This window comes from Homalodisca vitripennis, chromosome 7, assembly GCF_021130785.1.
Source record: "Homalodisca vitripennis isolate AUS2020 chromosome 7, UT_GWSS_2.1, whole genome shotgun sequence".
In the NCBI taxonomy this organism is placed as follows: domain Eukaryota; kingdom Metazoa; phylum Arthropoda; class Insecta; order Hemiptera; family Cicadellidae; genus Homalodisca; species Homalodisca vitripennis.
This window is the reverse complement of record NC_060213.1, coordinates 45,030,897-45,049,184: the sequence shown is the minus strand read 5'-3', so window position 1 is coordinate 45,049,184 and position 18,288 is coordinate 45,030,897. Positions and strand designations below refer to the sequence as shown.

The window sequence follows — 18,288 nt, the reverse complement described above, 5'->3', positions numbered from 1 at the left end:
ACTATTATTATGTTTCTTCATTTTGCTGAATTAATTAATAATCATACAAATTCTGCATTATTATAATTTTTCCTTGTGTCCAGTAACTGCTTCAAACACAAATTATCAAATAATTTACTGTATATTATCCACAATAATTTTACAGAAATTATACTACTCTTAGCAAGAAATTGCTCCATTAATATTGTTTTGGAAGGAAAATAGGAGAGATGTTAAGGATAGAAGGCAATTTCACGCTGTTTCTCACCACAAATGCTGTAGCATTGTCTTCTCTCAAAATGGGTTGCATTGTTTGAACCTAGAACTTCAATGAACAAAAGCTGTGTTGTTCTGTATAGCTGAAAAATAAGTTTTAAATATATCAAAATAACTGAGATAAATAATACATTTATACTGAATGAATGTAAATTGATTAGTCAACTACACGATATGATTTATAAGCTGAACACACTATCCTTATATCATTTAACTTCCTCCTGCAAATAGAAATTATTTACATTCGGTTATAAAAAGAGCTACATTGTGTTAACACAAAAAATATATTAATGCCAAGGTGGTTACGGGAGTGCCGAAGTGGACGATGTTGACTAAGTCGTGGAATATATACTCACAATGAGTAATGTTACTCAACAGGAGGTTGTTAATGTCTTCAACTTTTTAAAACTCAAGTATAATGGAATTAACATTAAAAATAATAACACGTGTTAGAACTGTACTATAAACCAAGTCCATTAGAGAAAGTATTCTATTAGAAATGTGTAAATTGACTACCATATTTGGAAATGTCAACTGAATTTTACAATCTACATTAGAAAACTATAATTTTGGTAAGTTTACTAGGTAACGTTCCTAGTTTGAAATTGTAATTACAATAAATAATTTTGGAGATCCCAATGCTGGCCATCTTGATTTTATCCGAATGCATAACTGCAGCACCTTACTTAATAGGTTTTCTTCTATAACTAACCAAGTAGTTATATTTCACTAAGACCCTAACTCCTTATAACTCCCCTTTAATTGTTTCCTTTTAATCCTTTATGAAATTGTAAAACAAAAATCCATAATTTTTAAAATTAGTTGAACGATATATGATTAATAGATCAATATTTATAAAAAAGTATTTTCAGAACTCAGTATATTGAAAAGAAGTCACTTTTATCCAAGGGTCTATAAATCTATTTACCGAAAAGATGGGGTTACAGGTTGCAAATATTGTTTCTAGATTGGCTTCTTTCCAGGGACATAAATGGCAGCTTTTGTGCTGGAATTGACTGGCACTATATATTTTATCTCTATTTAGTATATCCTGACTCATATTACTATTGCATATGGTATTCCATATATTAAATTAAACGTTATTATAACATATACAAATACAAGAAAGAAGGACACGACAGATTGTGGCATTACCAAAGGGTGTAGGTGGTTGCATGCTAGTTTTAAATATATTCTAAGCATATGAGCTTATAGTACTAATACATTAAAAGTTAAATTTATCAAATTGTAAGTAATATCATTAAAGGTTTTTATATCCTGTCAAATTTAAGAGCCCTTATTAGATTACTTATTTAACAAAAAACCTTTATAAACTAGATTAAATACAGTGGTAATAAAAATACTAATAATTGTAATCTATTTCCTGTATAAGATATTTCCGAAACCATAGTGGCGTTACTAGTGTTTCCTGGTATGGAAAATCTATTATGTATAGGTTTGAAACTTTCAATCAATGTAATCTTCTTTCTGTTTATTAATTTCTGGAGCTGTTGTGGTGCATTATTACCCCAAAATAAAAGATATAAGTATACATAATTAGGTCTAAAAAGTCTACCTCAGTAAAAAAGAAACTACTTCAGAGCCTTGTAATTTACTTTCAGGCTTAGTTATTCCCAATGCCCAGTCTGTTGAGAGTTAAATGTGCATTTCTTAAATTTCACATACTAATGACAGAAGGAATTATAAAAACGAAGAGATAGTCCTTCCACAGGATGTAACACTATTAAAAATCTCTGATTTTTGTAACTAAATAGAAAATATACTGTCTCGTTTATGTGTATGTATTTCTTTTTATTTTAGATATCATAAACTTCGTTTCTGTGAAATAGTATTTTCCCAGTAAATCAACAATTGTGCATAAGAAAAGAGTTCTTCTGGGGTTTTCAAACCCATTTCAACTAAATGTGTGTGACTGATCGTTGTAAAAATTTTAAAATTTTTCTAAGAGATTTATAAGACAAATATGTGCTAAATTTAAACGTTCTGTGATATAGAAATTTAGAGAATATGTAAATAATTACAGTGATTAAGTGAGTACTAGAATGATTGAGATATAACTCAAAGAGAATGGATAAATTGCTAGTGTCTCTCTGTTTGTATGTATTTTCAGAGGATATCGTAAAGAAGTTTTATGTTTTTTACATGAAAAGTTTTAAAGAAGCTATATTTTTTAGTCTGTAATTAAGGGTTGTGTTTAGGAACTTTGAGGTACTCTCTATGAGACTTCTTAGGACATGGTTTGTATGAAGGAAAAAATTTGTACTTTTAGGCGGGTGTTTGATCGAAGTAGAATTATGAATATAATCAAACTAAATCCAACCAATATCAACCTTTCGGTCCAAAACAATAAGTTGATGCTCCACCGCTATAATTATATATTTTTATACATGTTAGTTATTCTTACTTTCACTTAGGCCTGTGACATGTGTCTTGTAGCTTATATTTATCAAGACTTGTGAATAATTTATGAATTAATATGGCTTTTTAAACAGCGTTAATATACTTTGTGTGCGTCACTGTCCAAAAATACAAGTAAAACTTTGTTTTTATTTCTAAGAAAGCCCATTCAAGGAAGCAGAAAGCTAAATAAATCACAACAAAATGTATTTCGGTCAAAGTACGATACTTTGTCTTCATCCATCAACTTTCACCTCCCAATTTGTTCCCGCTACTTACAAGCGCCCGCAACCAATTTGGCTTTCTCATTTGTTCCTTCCTACTGATGTATAAAGTAAGAAAGATCTATGTTGCCCTTTTTCCATCATTGTCAGACAAGGTAAAACAGGGTAAAACAGATTACACTTTGTGGTTACGACACCTTATTCGAGGTTTATTTAATTTAACAGTATATAAAAATGTAAAAACGAATTTGAACTACACGTAATGTCAATAAAATAGCAAAAGGTATTATAAAAAATTGTTTTTAGCCACTAAAAAGTAAACCTAGAACTAGATGATCTCTGTTTTATTTACTTTTATTATTGCCAAGATTAGGGTTATTATCAAGCCAATGTTAATAAATTCTTTGTTTCGAAGTATGACTCGACGATGATTGTTATTAAAAAAAAATGTAGATAAAACTTGATATTACAAATTAAATAAATTCCACTCAAAGTACCCGAAACAAAAATGAAGTAGAAGTAGTTTTGGTCAAGCAGGATATAAATACTACTCTAATTAACTAAAATAACTTTATATCTAATGCTGTGTACGGGTAATCATGTATTGTAAAAAGCTTATCATTAGAGAAGACATTTGATATATTTTAATTAGTATTATACGACAAACTGCATACAATTGTTATAACTTATTGTTGTATAATAGGGTTCGTACCTAATGTTAAGCAGTTCCCAATGTTAATTTTAGTTACCAGTTGAATTAAACAATTTTGTCTATTTGGACATAATAAATTTTAAATACACTGTGACAACTGTGGGCCGTCACTGCACCTATATCTGTGAATGATAATTCATAATTTTATTATAAATATAGGTTAGTGGACTTGGTATTTGGACAATCACAAGCTGCAATACTAAAAGTAATAAATTCTTAACATGTATGTGAGCACATAGTTATTATTATAATAAATTTGTTTATAAATAGCATACCTGTAATTTATATTTTTTACATAATTAATCACGCCAGATGTTTCTTTAACTTTATGCAATTGTTTTTTATAATCATTTGTTTAAACAACTTAGAGGCTATCTTATATATGTGTGATAAATCATAATTGGATCAGAAGAGACTACTATAAATACAAAATAGTGACATTTTACACGATACACTTTACACAGTATTATGACACTGTCGCAAATATAAAGCGACTAGCTTTGCATTCAATAGCTGGAGTATCTGACCTATATGTATTAATTTTTCTCCTTTTTGCAACTTAGAGAAACTTAAAAACGACTAGAAAATATAATTACTATCCTTGGTAGTAATCAATCATAAGGTTTTAATACAAAAGGCATGTTCATTGTTTCTACAATTTAATTTAATACGAAGCCATTTCGTCGGTTAGGACTGAAACCGTTACATCGCCGCTCGCACACCCACAGCAAACATCAGGGAAGCGCGCGCCCATGGCGGTGAACGGGATGCCGGATCAAAACTAACTAGGTAAAATAAGAACACCGTGGTCAGTATACTCAGGTTCATTCACTAAGACAAAACATAGGCCTATCCAGTCAATAGAAAAATATAAGTATATATACTATAAATAAAAAAAAATAAAAAAATAAAATAAAAAGTGCCTGCAGTAGTAGATACCTCAAACAATCCTTGTCAGGTGCACCTGCATACAAAAATTAGAAACGCCATAATTTGAAACAAGAAATGCCAATTTCACCCGGTATCCTTCGGCTAAGGGCGGGCTCCTAATGAAATCCAAGAAATAACTAAATATATCTAAAACTAACTTAAAATTAAATAACAAAATATAAACTATATAAATGGCAACAATAACAATAACAAATAAATAAAGAATATAAGCAGGGTATCACAGAAGACTAGAAGCAGGGTGTTGACTAGAAGAAATGTCCATCATGGTGGCCCTCCTTCAGCAGAGCGCAAAAGCGAAGGTTCTCTGCGACCCCGCATGATGGAGAGATGACAGGAGGAAACAATTCATCTCTTGGACCTCATCATTGAGGGGCCGTAAACTTAGCCGCACATGTCAGAAGGAGAACAGCTCAGCAAAACTAACAAAAACACTTAATTAAACAAAATTTTAAACTGGAGCTACTCCTAACTTGTACACCACGGCTCGGAGTCTTTGCCACTCTCCGGAAAGGCCAAACGCCTTCAAATGGTCAGTGGCCTCTGCAGCCAATAAACCACACACACATACACTATATAAAACACACATGAGCCGGGGAGATATAGGTATTGAACCGGCTCAGGACATTATCAGTTAATTTAACAGAAATAAGGTTTATAAAATAAATTAAACATGTGATAAAACAATTAAACTAAAATTTAAAACGAATTTTAAAGACCAAATACTAATGAATAATATAAGTACTATGTGGGAAAATACGCCTTTAAATTCACCATTTTTGAACGCATATATAATCTTTACCAAAGTCAGAAAAATGTCCCTGAAATTTATAAAAGATTGGAGCATAATTTTATCTTAAGACCTTCTCTGTGTAGCACTCTCAATTTTGTTTCTTTTAGTCCAGGAATACAATTTTTTTTCGTAGTAATCATTACACCATTGTAATCAATATTTTATTTTTATTTCGTTGATAGAATCAGCCGTTTAAAATGAAATTAATAAAGGTTACGAAGAATGTAATGTATTTATAATATACAATTTCCTTAATATAATTACGAAAGAGAGTTTATACTAATAGATAGTTCTAAATATTATAACGTCGTTAGAAGAATAAACACAGTTTTAAATATCTGTATATCCTTATTTGGCGTAACTTAAATTTAAAGTGAGCGATATTTATTGAAAGAATGGAATAATTATTAGTAATAACATGCTTATATCTTGTGAAATGCAAAGTAAATTTTGTAAAGATTTTGTATTTCGAATACCATTTGTATGAGCTAGGAAAGTTAATTTACATAAGGGTTCCCCAGCGTGAGGCTGTGGAGCGCTCTCCAGAGAATAATTGGAATATAGTGAACCCGCAATATGCCTGACACAACTACTTGTCTTTGTTTCCATCATTAGCATGTCAACAATAATGTAATTTATAGCCTCAAATCAACTGTTATATACTATGGTAAAATTTTATAATTATTAGTCTATACAACAATAAATATCTGTAATATTAGTTTAAACAATAGCTGTTATTATCTCTAAAGGTAAAGTATGACAGTAATATTTAGCGAGGCCAATTACTCAAAGGGCCTTAACACTGAAAAAGCCTCATAAGCTATATAAGACTATATTTTTAATATATTTCTAAACAATATTTTGGGTAAATATATTCTCTCAAATTTTGCATGAAACCTCAATAATATATAGTTAGCATTGAGTTTGATGATGTTGCATGTTTGTCCATGGCTTTTTAACGAGTGTTAGCAAATATTACATTTCTTATATTGTTTACCATGATGGTTATAAAAAATAATGCACTAAACACCATTTAAATGGTCTGAGTGGAATCGGGTGACAATTTAACGTTAGAGTGTTAGTATGTAACAATCTTGTTACATTGTATCTATTATTGTTTAGTTGTATCTGATTATTTGTTTAAATTCAATTTATAGTTGGATTAGGTTGAATGTGTCTCTATGGAATAGTTCTGGGCTTTATAAAAACGTATATCTTAGGGTGATAGAGGATGAATTCAGTTATAAACTAGAAGAATAGTGTGATTACCAATTGGACCCCTGGAAGATTTCCCAAGTATGTGTTTGCAGCCTGTCCAATTATGGGAACGTTTTGCGATATACTTCACAAGTACATTTGGAGGTATGGAATTGCAATTTTGCATTTAATGTAAGTAAATTTCTACATAGGTTACGTTGTATTTGATGAATGGGACCATAAATAATCACAGGATATTTAAAAAATATTTAATACCTATACTTTATATTTTGCTTGTGACTTACAGTTTAATATATGAGATATGACTTAGTCTATTATCATTAAAGTCTATCATTCAGATGAGTCAAATATTTTTAGTTTTGTTCACCCGTGGAGAAAAAATTCGGTCTCGTCTGCCTATCTGCAGGAAGTGTTATGGAATGAGTTATATATTATATAATTGAAAAAGCCCATTAAATGACTCGTAGTGTGGTTCCCTAATATATTATATATCTCCTTCGTTAAATTCAGTTGTAAACCTATTACTTAAGAGGAAAACCTTTATTAGCCTAAAGCTCTATTCCTAGCTCTCATTAACTTTATGTTAACATGATACCATGTATATACCCTTATGGCATACACTTGGATGGACATAACAAATATAAGGAATGTTTGGATTATAGTTTCATTGATACATATTTTATAACAAAACATTTAAACCTTCATCTTCTCTTTTCTTCTGTCTTATACAATATTTTATTTGATTATAATTTCTTGTCCCCCCCTCTTCTGTTATCTTGACTAACTAAATTTAATTTATTGTTTTACATATAAAAAATGTAATTCTTTCCTGTTTTTCCTTTTCAGTATAAAAATAATGATCTCCACGTATGCATTTTGTTATTATTTGATTTTTATTCTAAATTTCTATTTACTAGTATCTGGGAAAGTCATTTCATTATTCCTCTTCGAATCGTGTAATCCTTATATTCGTTGGTTAGTCTTCAACTATCAGAAACTCTATGCTGTTTAATTGACAAATAACTTAATTTCTCCCTTTTAGGGACGTAGCCCTCAACTACCCTTCCATATCCAATATCACTAATATTTCCAAAATGCTCAACCTTTCTAGAATCAAATATGTGTTAGTCTTTGAGAATACAATCCTGACACAAAAATTTATCGGTGAGAATTGGAATTGATAATACATTCTTCTCTGTTATAATTCAACGCTTCAATCATAATGGGGCTGAAATTCATTAGAACCTATGAATTATATCACCAGTTATAAAAGTCATTGTGTAAATATTTTTAGAATGATATTGATTTTTTTCCAAGAACGCTAACGATACGCAATATAAATTATATTATAAAAAGCTATATAAAAGAATGTTAGTAGTATTCCTAAAGGGGAAAATACAGTAAATAGGTTTTAAGACGTTGCGCTGAATTTTATATAATAGTATGCTTCGTAAGGTGAAATAATACTTGTCTTTAAAAGTGTTTAGCAAATAGTTTAATGGTAGGACAAAGTCCAGAAACAAGTTATGCGAAATTGGCTTATTCTCGTTATGGATGAGTAAAAAAACCTGAATGAAATATTGAAATAACTGGATGCGATAGAACCTAACCTTACTTTCTCAGATGACTTCTTCACTGGACCCTTTATTAAACTACTGCTTCTGAATACTTAATGTATTTCATGCCATGCGTTCCTCGGAATTCCTCTTGATTTTCTTCCTTAAATGAGAATTTATTTGAAAAAACCTTTTGTTTACACTATTATGATATATATATATATATATATATATATATATATATATATATATAAACATTCACAGATTCGCAGAGTGCTTTTACAAAGTGTGCTATTAATTTTATTCTTAATGAATACTAACCTTTTTTTTCCCTGTCATCAACCATAAGCCTCAATTCTCTAATATCATACACTTTCTGCGCTTTGTTAAGTTATTGTACAATTTTTATATTACTGATCGACAATAAGTCGCATTCATTTGTTCAATATAGTATGAACCATATTGAAATCATTACATTGCAAGAAAGAGTGGATTGATGTATTCCAGCCTCTTGCAACCAAAGTGGATTGAGGACACTACTCCCTGATGTATAGTCAGGGAACAGCCTTTAACAATAATGGAGCTCTGTATATCTGTAATTAAACGACTCCTATAGATTAACCTCTAGATCTCAATATCTCGTTCATTGCGGTTGTGTTGCTCCAGGAAATTCAATAGGCATCCTGGTGTAAGAGGTTAATCGGTTTTTTGACGCACTGAGTGTTGTGTTGTATTGGTAGGTAAAGACCACTCGAGAATGAATAATAATTACCATTGTGAAGATTATTTACTAACCATAAAAATATGCATGGATATATAGAATTCATTCATAGCCATAGGATATCACAATTAAAAACAGAAAGTCTTTATTATATTCTATGTAAGTTCTGTAAGTAAATTTAAACAATATTATGTATTAAAATGAACATTGATAGTTACATATACAGATTGAAGCACTTTTCAACTTGCGACAATAGCATAATATTGACATAATAGTAACATATTATATAATAAAACCATTTAAAATTTGCTAACTTCATGATTATAATGTTCCAGTCTTATATAGCACAGTCTTATACAGTATTTCCTCAGAAGCTGCTAATTGTTCGGATGTGTATATACTAAAATCAGTCTCGATTACGCAATTTTTTTATTATTCTTATTATTTAATTGTGATAAAATAACATCTGCAATGCAAAAATATTTCAGTCGTACAGTAAAACACTCCAAGGTTCGGATCAGCTAAACTGCTGTTTATACTATATTTGTATCATTTAACATGTTTACCATTTAAAATAATTTACATTTTGTATTCCCCGTCCTTCCTGTAGTTGATTTAAGAGATATCTCGTAATATTTTCAAATAAATTGTAATACCAGCACGTTGTTTATGTATTGAATTATAGATTTTTTGTTGAGTATTTTCTAATAGCTGGAATCTAATGAACTTTGCACAAGAATCAAATCATAAACGCTAAAAAATCGATTTGTGACGAGAATATTTTTGTTTCTTCTATGTATTTTCTTGGTTTATAAATATGTATTTACATAAAGAAAACTTTTCACTGTAGGACACAAATTAATTCCATAATTTGGACCAAAGAAATGCACAAATGCTTTCTTCTATGCTATCCAAACAGATATTCATTCCTTCAGAAAATCATGATAAATATTTAGTCATACATTAGAAACTTCTGTTCTTTATAACAGTTACGGTTTGGGAAAGTTATAACTGCGTCTGTTTTTTTTAAATATTAACATTTTAATTTATTATGAATTATGAAGTAAGCTTCAATTATACTATGCGTTTGTTGTGAAGCCTAATACTCAAGGGGCTTCATTTCATTTAAGTTTACATAGTTTTTATGTTCACATGACAACCCAAAAACTAATTTAATTTAATTCTTCATAATGCTTCATTTCCTTAATGTAACATCTTGTACGGACATGGTGAATGTTAACTATGGAAATTAACTTTGCGCTAATAAATACTTTTATTTAGGTTTTATATGTAATCACGACAGCAACAATAAAACATCAGAATACGCTAAATTTAAAACAAAACGAGTGCACTCATATGAAATTATAAATTGTGACATAGAAACACATGTATCTGTTGAAGTTATAAATCCATCTTTTGCTGCTAAGCGACACATGTGTGGCGTACTTTTGTCTTTTATAACAAATTAATGTGCATTTTTAGTACTGTGACTTTAATTAATGGACAGTACTTGGAATGATTAAACCATCTTTGTTCATGCAACCGCTACGACGTTAAACCCAAACACGTAGCCGACGCTATATTACCATGATAAATCGCCTACATAATTTCTCTCCAGACGATGGTATTAGTACTCAGCCTTTGTATTCTCTTAAATACCGTTCCAACTGGTGGGTTTATATACATTCCTAAATAGTATTTTGTTATGTTTTAACGAACAATTTTATAAAACTTTAATTGGGAATATGTTCTGAATACCTATATCAGTCGATGAAATTTTATAAGAGAAGCAACGTTCTTTGTAGTATATTTTTAAATAACTGTATAACGTGAGTATTTATTAGGTGATAATACCGTCTGCTACGGACTTATAACAATTGACTGTAATAATTTAATAGATAAATTTAAATTGTTATATCCCATAACTATTCCACTAAAAATATCAGTATGTTAAGTTATATATTGTGTATATACATTACAAGGGAGATATGACTGTAATAATGAATATAAAGAATTATATTGCTGAAGCAGAAAGACAACAGAGTGACACAACTACTTATAAAATTTTAAATAGAGATCTTAATGAAGAATTTTGTTATGAAAATATCTAATTACATAAATTAAAAATGCCTTACAGGAAAACTTAAGTGATCATTCCATCAACTTACTAATAAATAAATCTCCGAAAACACCAACATTCTACATATTGCCCAAGATCCACAAGAATATTTCAAATCCACCAGGAAGACCAATTGTAGCTTCAATACCTTCTCCAACTGAAAGAATTTCTTCTTTTGTTGATGACCATTTAAAAGAATTTGTGACTAATCTTCCTTCTTTCGTGAAAAATAGTAATGATCTTTTGCACCTTGTGAAAAATGTAGCTCAACCTCTTCCTGAAAATACTAAATTAGTAACAATCGATGTCCAATCATTGTACACAAATATTGAACACCAACAAGGAATTGATTCTGTTAGATACTACTTAAACAAACGTCCCAAAAATACACTTCCTTCGTCAGATTTTCTTTTAACATTAATAAATTTCATTCTAACTATGAATTGCTTTAGGTTTCAAAATAACTTTTATCTACAGCAAAAAGGGACAGCCATGGGAACAAGAATGGCTCCTTCTTATGCTAATCTTGTGATGGGAAGCCTGAACATGATTTTATAGAAACACAAACATACAAAACCCATATTTTGGAAACGTTACATTGACGATATCTTCATGATATGGACATATAGTAACGAACAATTACAAAATTTTTTACAATCACTGAACACTTTCTGCAACTTAAAATGTACGTGGGAGATATCTGATTCAATTGTGAGTTTCCTGGATATAGATATTTTTATTGAAAATCAGAAGTTGAAAACTAAGATCAATATAAAAAACACCAACACATTTCAATATCTACATTATGACAGTTGTCATCCGTCCCATGTCAAAAAAGCCATACCAAAGAGTTTAGCTAAAAGAGGCCAAAATTTATGCAGTGACAAATATCACTTAGAACAATATATTGATAATTTATTATCAGCATTTTCCAAAAGGGGTTATCCACGCAAACTTTTAAACAACAAACTCAACACTACATCACTATCAATTGGAACAAATAAATTTAAATTTGACAATAATGATCCAAAGTTTTTAACAAAATACCACCCTGGACTTTATAAAGTTAACAATATACTTCGAGTAGCATACAGTTTATTAGACAGCTCTCCTTCAACTAAAAACATTTTCAAATACATTCCGAAAATAAGATTTAGAAAACCACCAGTTTTGAAAGATATTTTAGTCCATCCAAAATTACCTAAGCACAAAGACCAAGAAACCATGACAGTTGGGTCACATCCGTGCAATAAACTCAGGTGTTTAATTTGCAACATGTGCTCTACTTCAAAAAAATTTACAAGTAGTTCTACAAAAACATCATACAGCATATTTGAAGACTTAACATGCGAATCAAAAAATATTGTTTACCAAATTCAGTGCAAGTTATGCCCTAAAGATTATATTGGCTCAACTATAAATTCTCTTAGGACAAGGATGACAGGGCACAGGTATGCATATAAACATAAGAAGACAGAGCAACCTCTAGTGGCACATGGTTTAATACATAATTAAAATTTTGAAGACACATATTCAGTGAAACCAATTAGAACAATATCAGAAAATTTAAGTAAAAACAGTCTTAGAACCATGGAACAAGACCATCAACTCGTCACTAAATAAAAATTTCCAAGTGGATTAAATTTGAGGTGACTTAGTCAACAAAGTGAATTTATAAAATTAGATAATATGTTTACCATTCTACATAATTCATTCTTAATTTTCTTTTTTCTGTGTTGATGTTTTGTTTTATTTTTATTATGTTCTTATAGCCCTATTTATATGTTTGTAATTTCTTGAAGACGGCTTAAGCCGAAATATAGAAACTGTTACTGTAATACATTTGAAGATTTCTTATTGAAGATTAATATATATATATATGTATATATATATGTATATATATATATAAAATTCTTGTGTGCATATGTGTATGTCACTGAACTACTTATGACCTGCTAGACATATTTTTATAAATAACCTTGGGTGTCTTCAAGTGGGCTCGAGAATGGTTTGAATTTAATAATTTTTGCACTTACAAAGTAAATTAATAAGATAAAATATATGTTTTAAAAGTGCCTTTACATTGTAAACTGCTATTACGACACTTTTTCTTATTAAAAATTGTCAAACATTATTTAAAAACGGTAATTTATTATTTATACTTGGGTTTAAAATACGAGTAAATGTCTAGTTGAACTTAAAGCTTAAGTTTTAGATTACTTAGAATAAAATATATATGGGTGTATAATGCGTCTTTTTATAATATTTTTGTATTTCGCAGGACACTTCAGCGTATTACAACTTTAAAACCATTCAAAGTTCAATGTATATACGTACGAGCAGTGATTGCCTTCATTATTTAATCATAATAATTAGGGGTTTTAAAAATAATTTTTTTTATAACTTATCTTGAATATCAGAAGTGTTGCAACAGAAAATTTCGTAATTTTTAAATTGTTAAAAACTTAATCTTTACTCCTAATCATAATAATGCAAATGTTCCTTTGTTTCCTTTCATAAGTACTTTTTTCGTAATTTTTCCGCGCTACGTCCCACCGATATATATATATAATATAATAATATTTATATTTTCAAATAACTAGAAGCGTAAAGGAATAGTATATATATATATATATATATATATATATATATATATATATATATAATATATATATATATATATATATATATAGACAATTCACACAGAAAAGATATTTTTACGTTCCTCAGGCAGGCATGAGAGAATCTTCTCCTACATAATCAGTATATTAGTGAGTGTCCTCCGGTGACGCTCATCTAAATCACGTTGAAGAACCTGTGCTATACAGAAATAGTAACTTCTACATTAAATATACAAATACACATTTAGAAATTAAACCAATCATTTAGGTTATATATAGACCAAAGATATAGGTCTCATATCACATCCTAAATTATGAAAAGTCTAATAATAAGACACCACGTGATTATTTTGCATGTGCTGAAGTAGTTAGGGTTCATGTCTTACCATTTGTCATTTATATTGTTACATGTTTCTATCCAGTTTGCCTTAAGATTTATTTATTTACAATATGTCTTGTTTCGGTTATGGTTAGAATCTTATATTCATATCTAATAATCATGAAGGAGGTCGGGAATAATGACAGGTCAGCTGTATCAGATATCGCGTGGGTTTAAAAGAGTGCTTGTACATGGATGCCACGCAAAGCAGACTCATAATATGATTGTTTTTCAACTATTTCACTATTCCTCAATATAAGGAATACAAAGGTAGTCGATGTGAAATACTGAAAACTATTCGTATAGATATGCAAGTGATATTGAAACATTTATATTTTATATATAGTATATAAAATAAGTATACTATATATAAAATATAACATTTTATATATATATATATATTTATATATATAACAATAACATATATAAAATATATATTATAACATTATATATTTTATATATATATATATATATATATATATTTTATACAAATTAACAAATTTTAAATATAAACATTTATATTTTCAAATAACTAGAAGCGTAAAGGAATAGTATAATAATTGGCAAATCAATTATAAAAACACAATAAAAACATTAAAACGTAATTTATATATTTTTTTGTGAGTTATCCGTTTACCAGATGAACTATAACATACATGTTATAGTTAATGAAATTTACTGTAAAAATTATACAGTAAAATTATTTAATTGAAAATGTATACACGCTACTTTACTTAAATCTTAAGTCACTGGTTACCAAAATTTTGAAAGAAAGACAATTTAAAAAAATATATGAGTATTTCAATATAAGGATTTTGCCACACCACATATTACGTAACAGTTTTCGCCGAGGTTAAGTTTAAAATTTCAAGTCTAAACGTCGTTTTACCTAATAAACATGAGATATTAGTGTAATTAATTTATTTTGAAATTTGTTCCATTCTAGAAGAATGCCGTGGCCATGATGACTACATAATAGGACTGATATCAAAAAGTCCGCTAATGGTCAACAAACCTCATATTTTGACGGACACTATAATCGAAATTAATGTTCCTAATATGAAAATTAAACTTTGTGCAAAATTTTCTTTATCGTCTATGCTGTTTTTATCATTAGGTCAGTTCATGCTTAAAATACTGTATCTTAGAAACAATAAATATCCAAAGTGTATAAATTAAACATTTCCTTTCCTTTACTAATAGTCGGAAATTAACCCTTAAACCGAAATAGGACACTTTTGACTCGCCAGGGAAATAGCGGTATGTCAGACCGCCCGATGTTTTCGCCAGAGAAATACCGGTCTGTCAGACCGCTAGTATTTGTTTTTTTTTTTACATTGGAAAAGCCTTTAAAGTTAAATCTTATCATTAAAATGCAAAGCTTAGATAATTAAAGAATGTTATACTTATTATCATCAAGGGTATTTTTGTTGGATTTGAACAAAGGAATAATGAAAAATGACACTTTTTCACATTAAGTTTGGTTTATTGAACATGGTATACGTAATAAAAAGTAGCTTAAATAAGAGTAATCAGCACGAAAACTTAATATTCCTGGATGAATGATGAACACATCATTTCTACCTTGCACAATTTAGGCACACTTTGCGGGAGCATTCCAAACAAATGGCGTTCTCACATTCAATGCATTTGTATTGGGTTTTTCTCTTCTTTTCATAAGGGCATATGCTGCAGGTTTTCCTCTTTTGTAGGCGATCGTCACGCACTTCTCCTCGCTCCTGTTCTTGTCCAAGAACAGAAAGAATGGTCTTTTTCAGGTCTGCTCTCAAGTTAGGCATTTCTAGTCGTCTTCTAATATGAGGCTCTACTAGTTCAAAAGCCAGCTGCTTTATAAACTGAAATCTTGTCAAAACTGGACTTCCCCGATAGCAAAGAAACAATATGAACGCGTTAACACTGGCAATATTAATTATGGCATAAAATACTGCCATTGGCCAACGACGAGTCTTTCGATTACTCCCATAGATAGATGTCTTCATATCTAGGGTATCAACGCCACCCTTAGTCTTATTGTAGTATCCTACAATTTCAGGCTTATTTATTTCAGAATTTGTCTCAATATCGTGGTGCATCGAGGAAATAAGAAGTACGGCCTTATTTTTCTTCGGCACAACAGAAAGTAACGTTGTGTTATTGTGGAAAGCATACAGCGAAGATCCCACACGTCTTTGCCTGTGAGGTAAAAATTCTGGAGGAATCTCTTTTTTGTTTTTTTTAATAGTGCCAACAAATGTTAATCCCCTTAGTTTCAATTGGTCAACTAGCTCGATGGAAGTGAACCAATTGTCAGCAGTAACATTACGATTGGTTCTTTCTATATGCTTTGTTAATTTTATGACAGTCTGCGTACTCTTCAGTAGTTGTTGTTCATCTCTGGTGAGACCAACACTGTAACAGTTTTTACCAGTGTAAATAAAAGCATTACAGAGATACGAACTACCTGAATCGGCCATACAAAAGATTTTTATGCCATATTTTGCTGGTTTTTTGGGCATATACTGTTTGAAACGGCATTTGCCCCTAAAAGGCACAAGCATCTCATCCACAGTTACATTTGCTTTTGGACAAAACAACCCCCTGCCATTTGAGATTAGTTGATTGAATAAATCAGATATTGCTGCTGCCTTATCTTCTGCCTTGCGCTGTTCTCTTGTCGTGGAGTCGTCAAATCGTAGACAAGATATTAAAATCTCAAACCTTTTACACGACATTGTAGCTAAAAATATTGGTCGCCCAGTAGGATCTTTGTTGAACAGAGATCTCATATCTTCATGTCCAGATTTAAATATTGAGGTATAAAGAAACAACCCTAAAAGAGCTCTTACCTCTACTTGATCACACGGATTGTAATTATACTTTGATGTGTGGTCACTTATTCTTCCTCTAAGCTCCGTCAGCTTTCTATTGGTTTCCTTCACTATAGTATCTATCATACTATCTGTGAAGATCAATTTCCAAACGTCCTTTTTGGTTGGATTTTCGCCCACAGCTTTAGCCTCAGCAGTAAGACCAGACAGCCCCCTAATAATATTGTGAGCTGGCGTTCGCCGATTTCTTGGAGGCTCAACAGTGCTCCACTCATATCCGTTTTTTCCATGTAAAACTTGTGGCTGCGAATCTAGGTAGTTATCTACAGTGACAACACCTACCGCATCCTCCAGCATTATATCTTCATCATCACTGGAGTCATTGTAGTCACAATTGGAGCTGTCGCTGTCTGATGGAACATAGTTGGGATCTTGATCCGAATCGTCAGCTTCTGAACTAACATCAGAAAGGTTATCATCATCGTTCAAGAGTCTCTGGATCCTGGTATCGAAGTCCACATCACTTGCTAAAATCCTTTGGTCACAACTTGATGAAGGTTGTTGATCCATAGTGAATGAACCAGACCTTTTTCCACTACTTCCACTATTTCACTATTTCCACACCCACTATACAAGTCAATTTACAAGTATTTACAAATGTTCACTCTATTAATACATGTCAAGTAAAGATAAACAAAGAAATAAGAAAAGTTCAAAATGTATTTTGAGCTCATTCCAGAAATATCAGTATGTAAGACCGCTAAAACGGGCAGCGCGTAAGAGAAATACCGGTATAAGAGACCGCCAGACTTTTAAAAGACACAACTAACTGGCTTCACAACTGGACTGGAAACTGAGCGGGAAGAGTGTTGATCGACCGAAAAAAGAGTGGGGGGAAGGTACACAGGCGCGTACGCCTCAAGGTCAAGTAGTACTACCAACATTCACAAGTCAAAATACCCTAGCGGTCTCCAAGACCGGTATTATTTCGATTTAAGGGTTAACGGATTACAAGTATTTATTATTTTGTAAACATTACGTTTACATTTACAATCGTCTTATCTACTAAGCCAAATCCAAATCAATATTACATTATTCACATACAAATTTATAAACATAATAATTTAAAATGTACTATAAAATTAACAACAATTGTAAATATTTCTTATCAAACCGTTATAAAAAGGACAGTTTAAGATATTTAACACATATTTTTTTACGTCCTTAGGGTCAAAGTTCAATTAAGGCCCAAAATAGAACCGTTGAACTATAGCTAAATCGTTGTTATCAGATATAATGTCTTCAACAGACAGCTTTTGAGCTGTAAAAAGATTGTTATTTCGAGCGACTGTAAATTTATTTGCAATCAATAATTTCTAACATTTATGCACTATAAGCTATGATCTATTATAGTAGAATATATAGGAAGACGCTTTGAATCATATGCTAATAAAATGCCTTATAACACATTTGATTTTTTATTCATTTCACATTGA

The 18,288-nt window shown here is 30.5% G+C and overlaps 1 protein-coding gene across 1 annotated transcript; it reads right to left on the bottom strand.

The window, feature by feature from the left end:
* Nucleotides 1-15,544: 15,544 nt before the first annotated feature.
* LOC124366700 (piggyBac transposable element-derived protein 4-like) lies at nt 15,545-17,362 on the bottom strand. Its single transcript, XM_046823299.1, has one exon. The coding sequence runs from the start codon at nt 17,360-17,362 to the stop codon at nt 15,545-15,547; it is 1,818 nt and encodes a 605-aa protein (XP_046679255.1).
* Between the last annotated feature and the right edge of the window lie 926 nt (nt 17,363-18,288).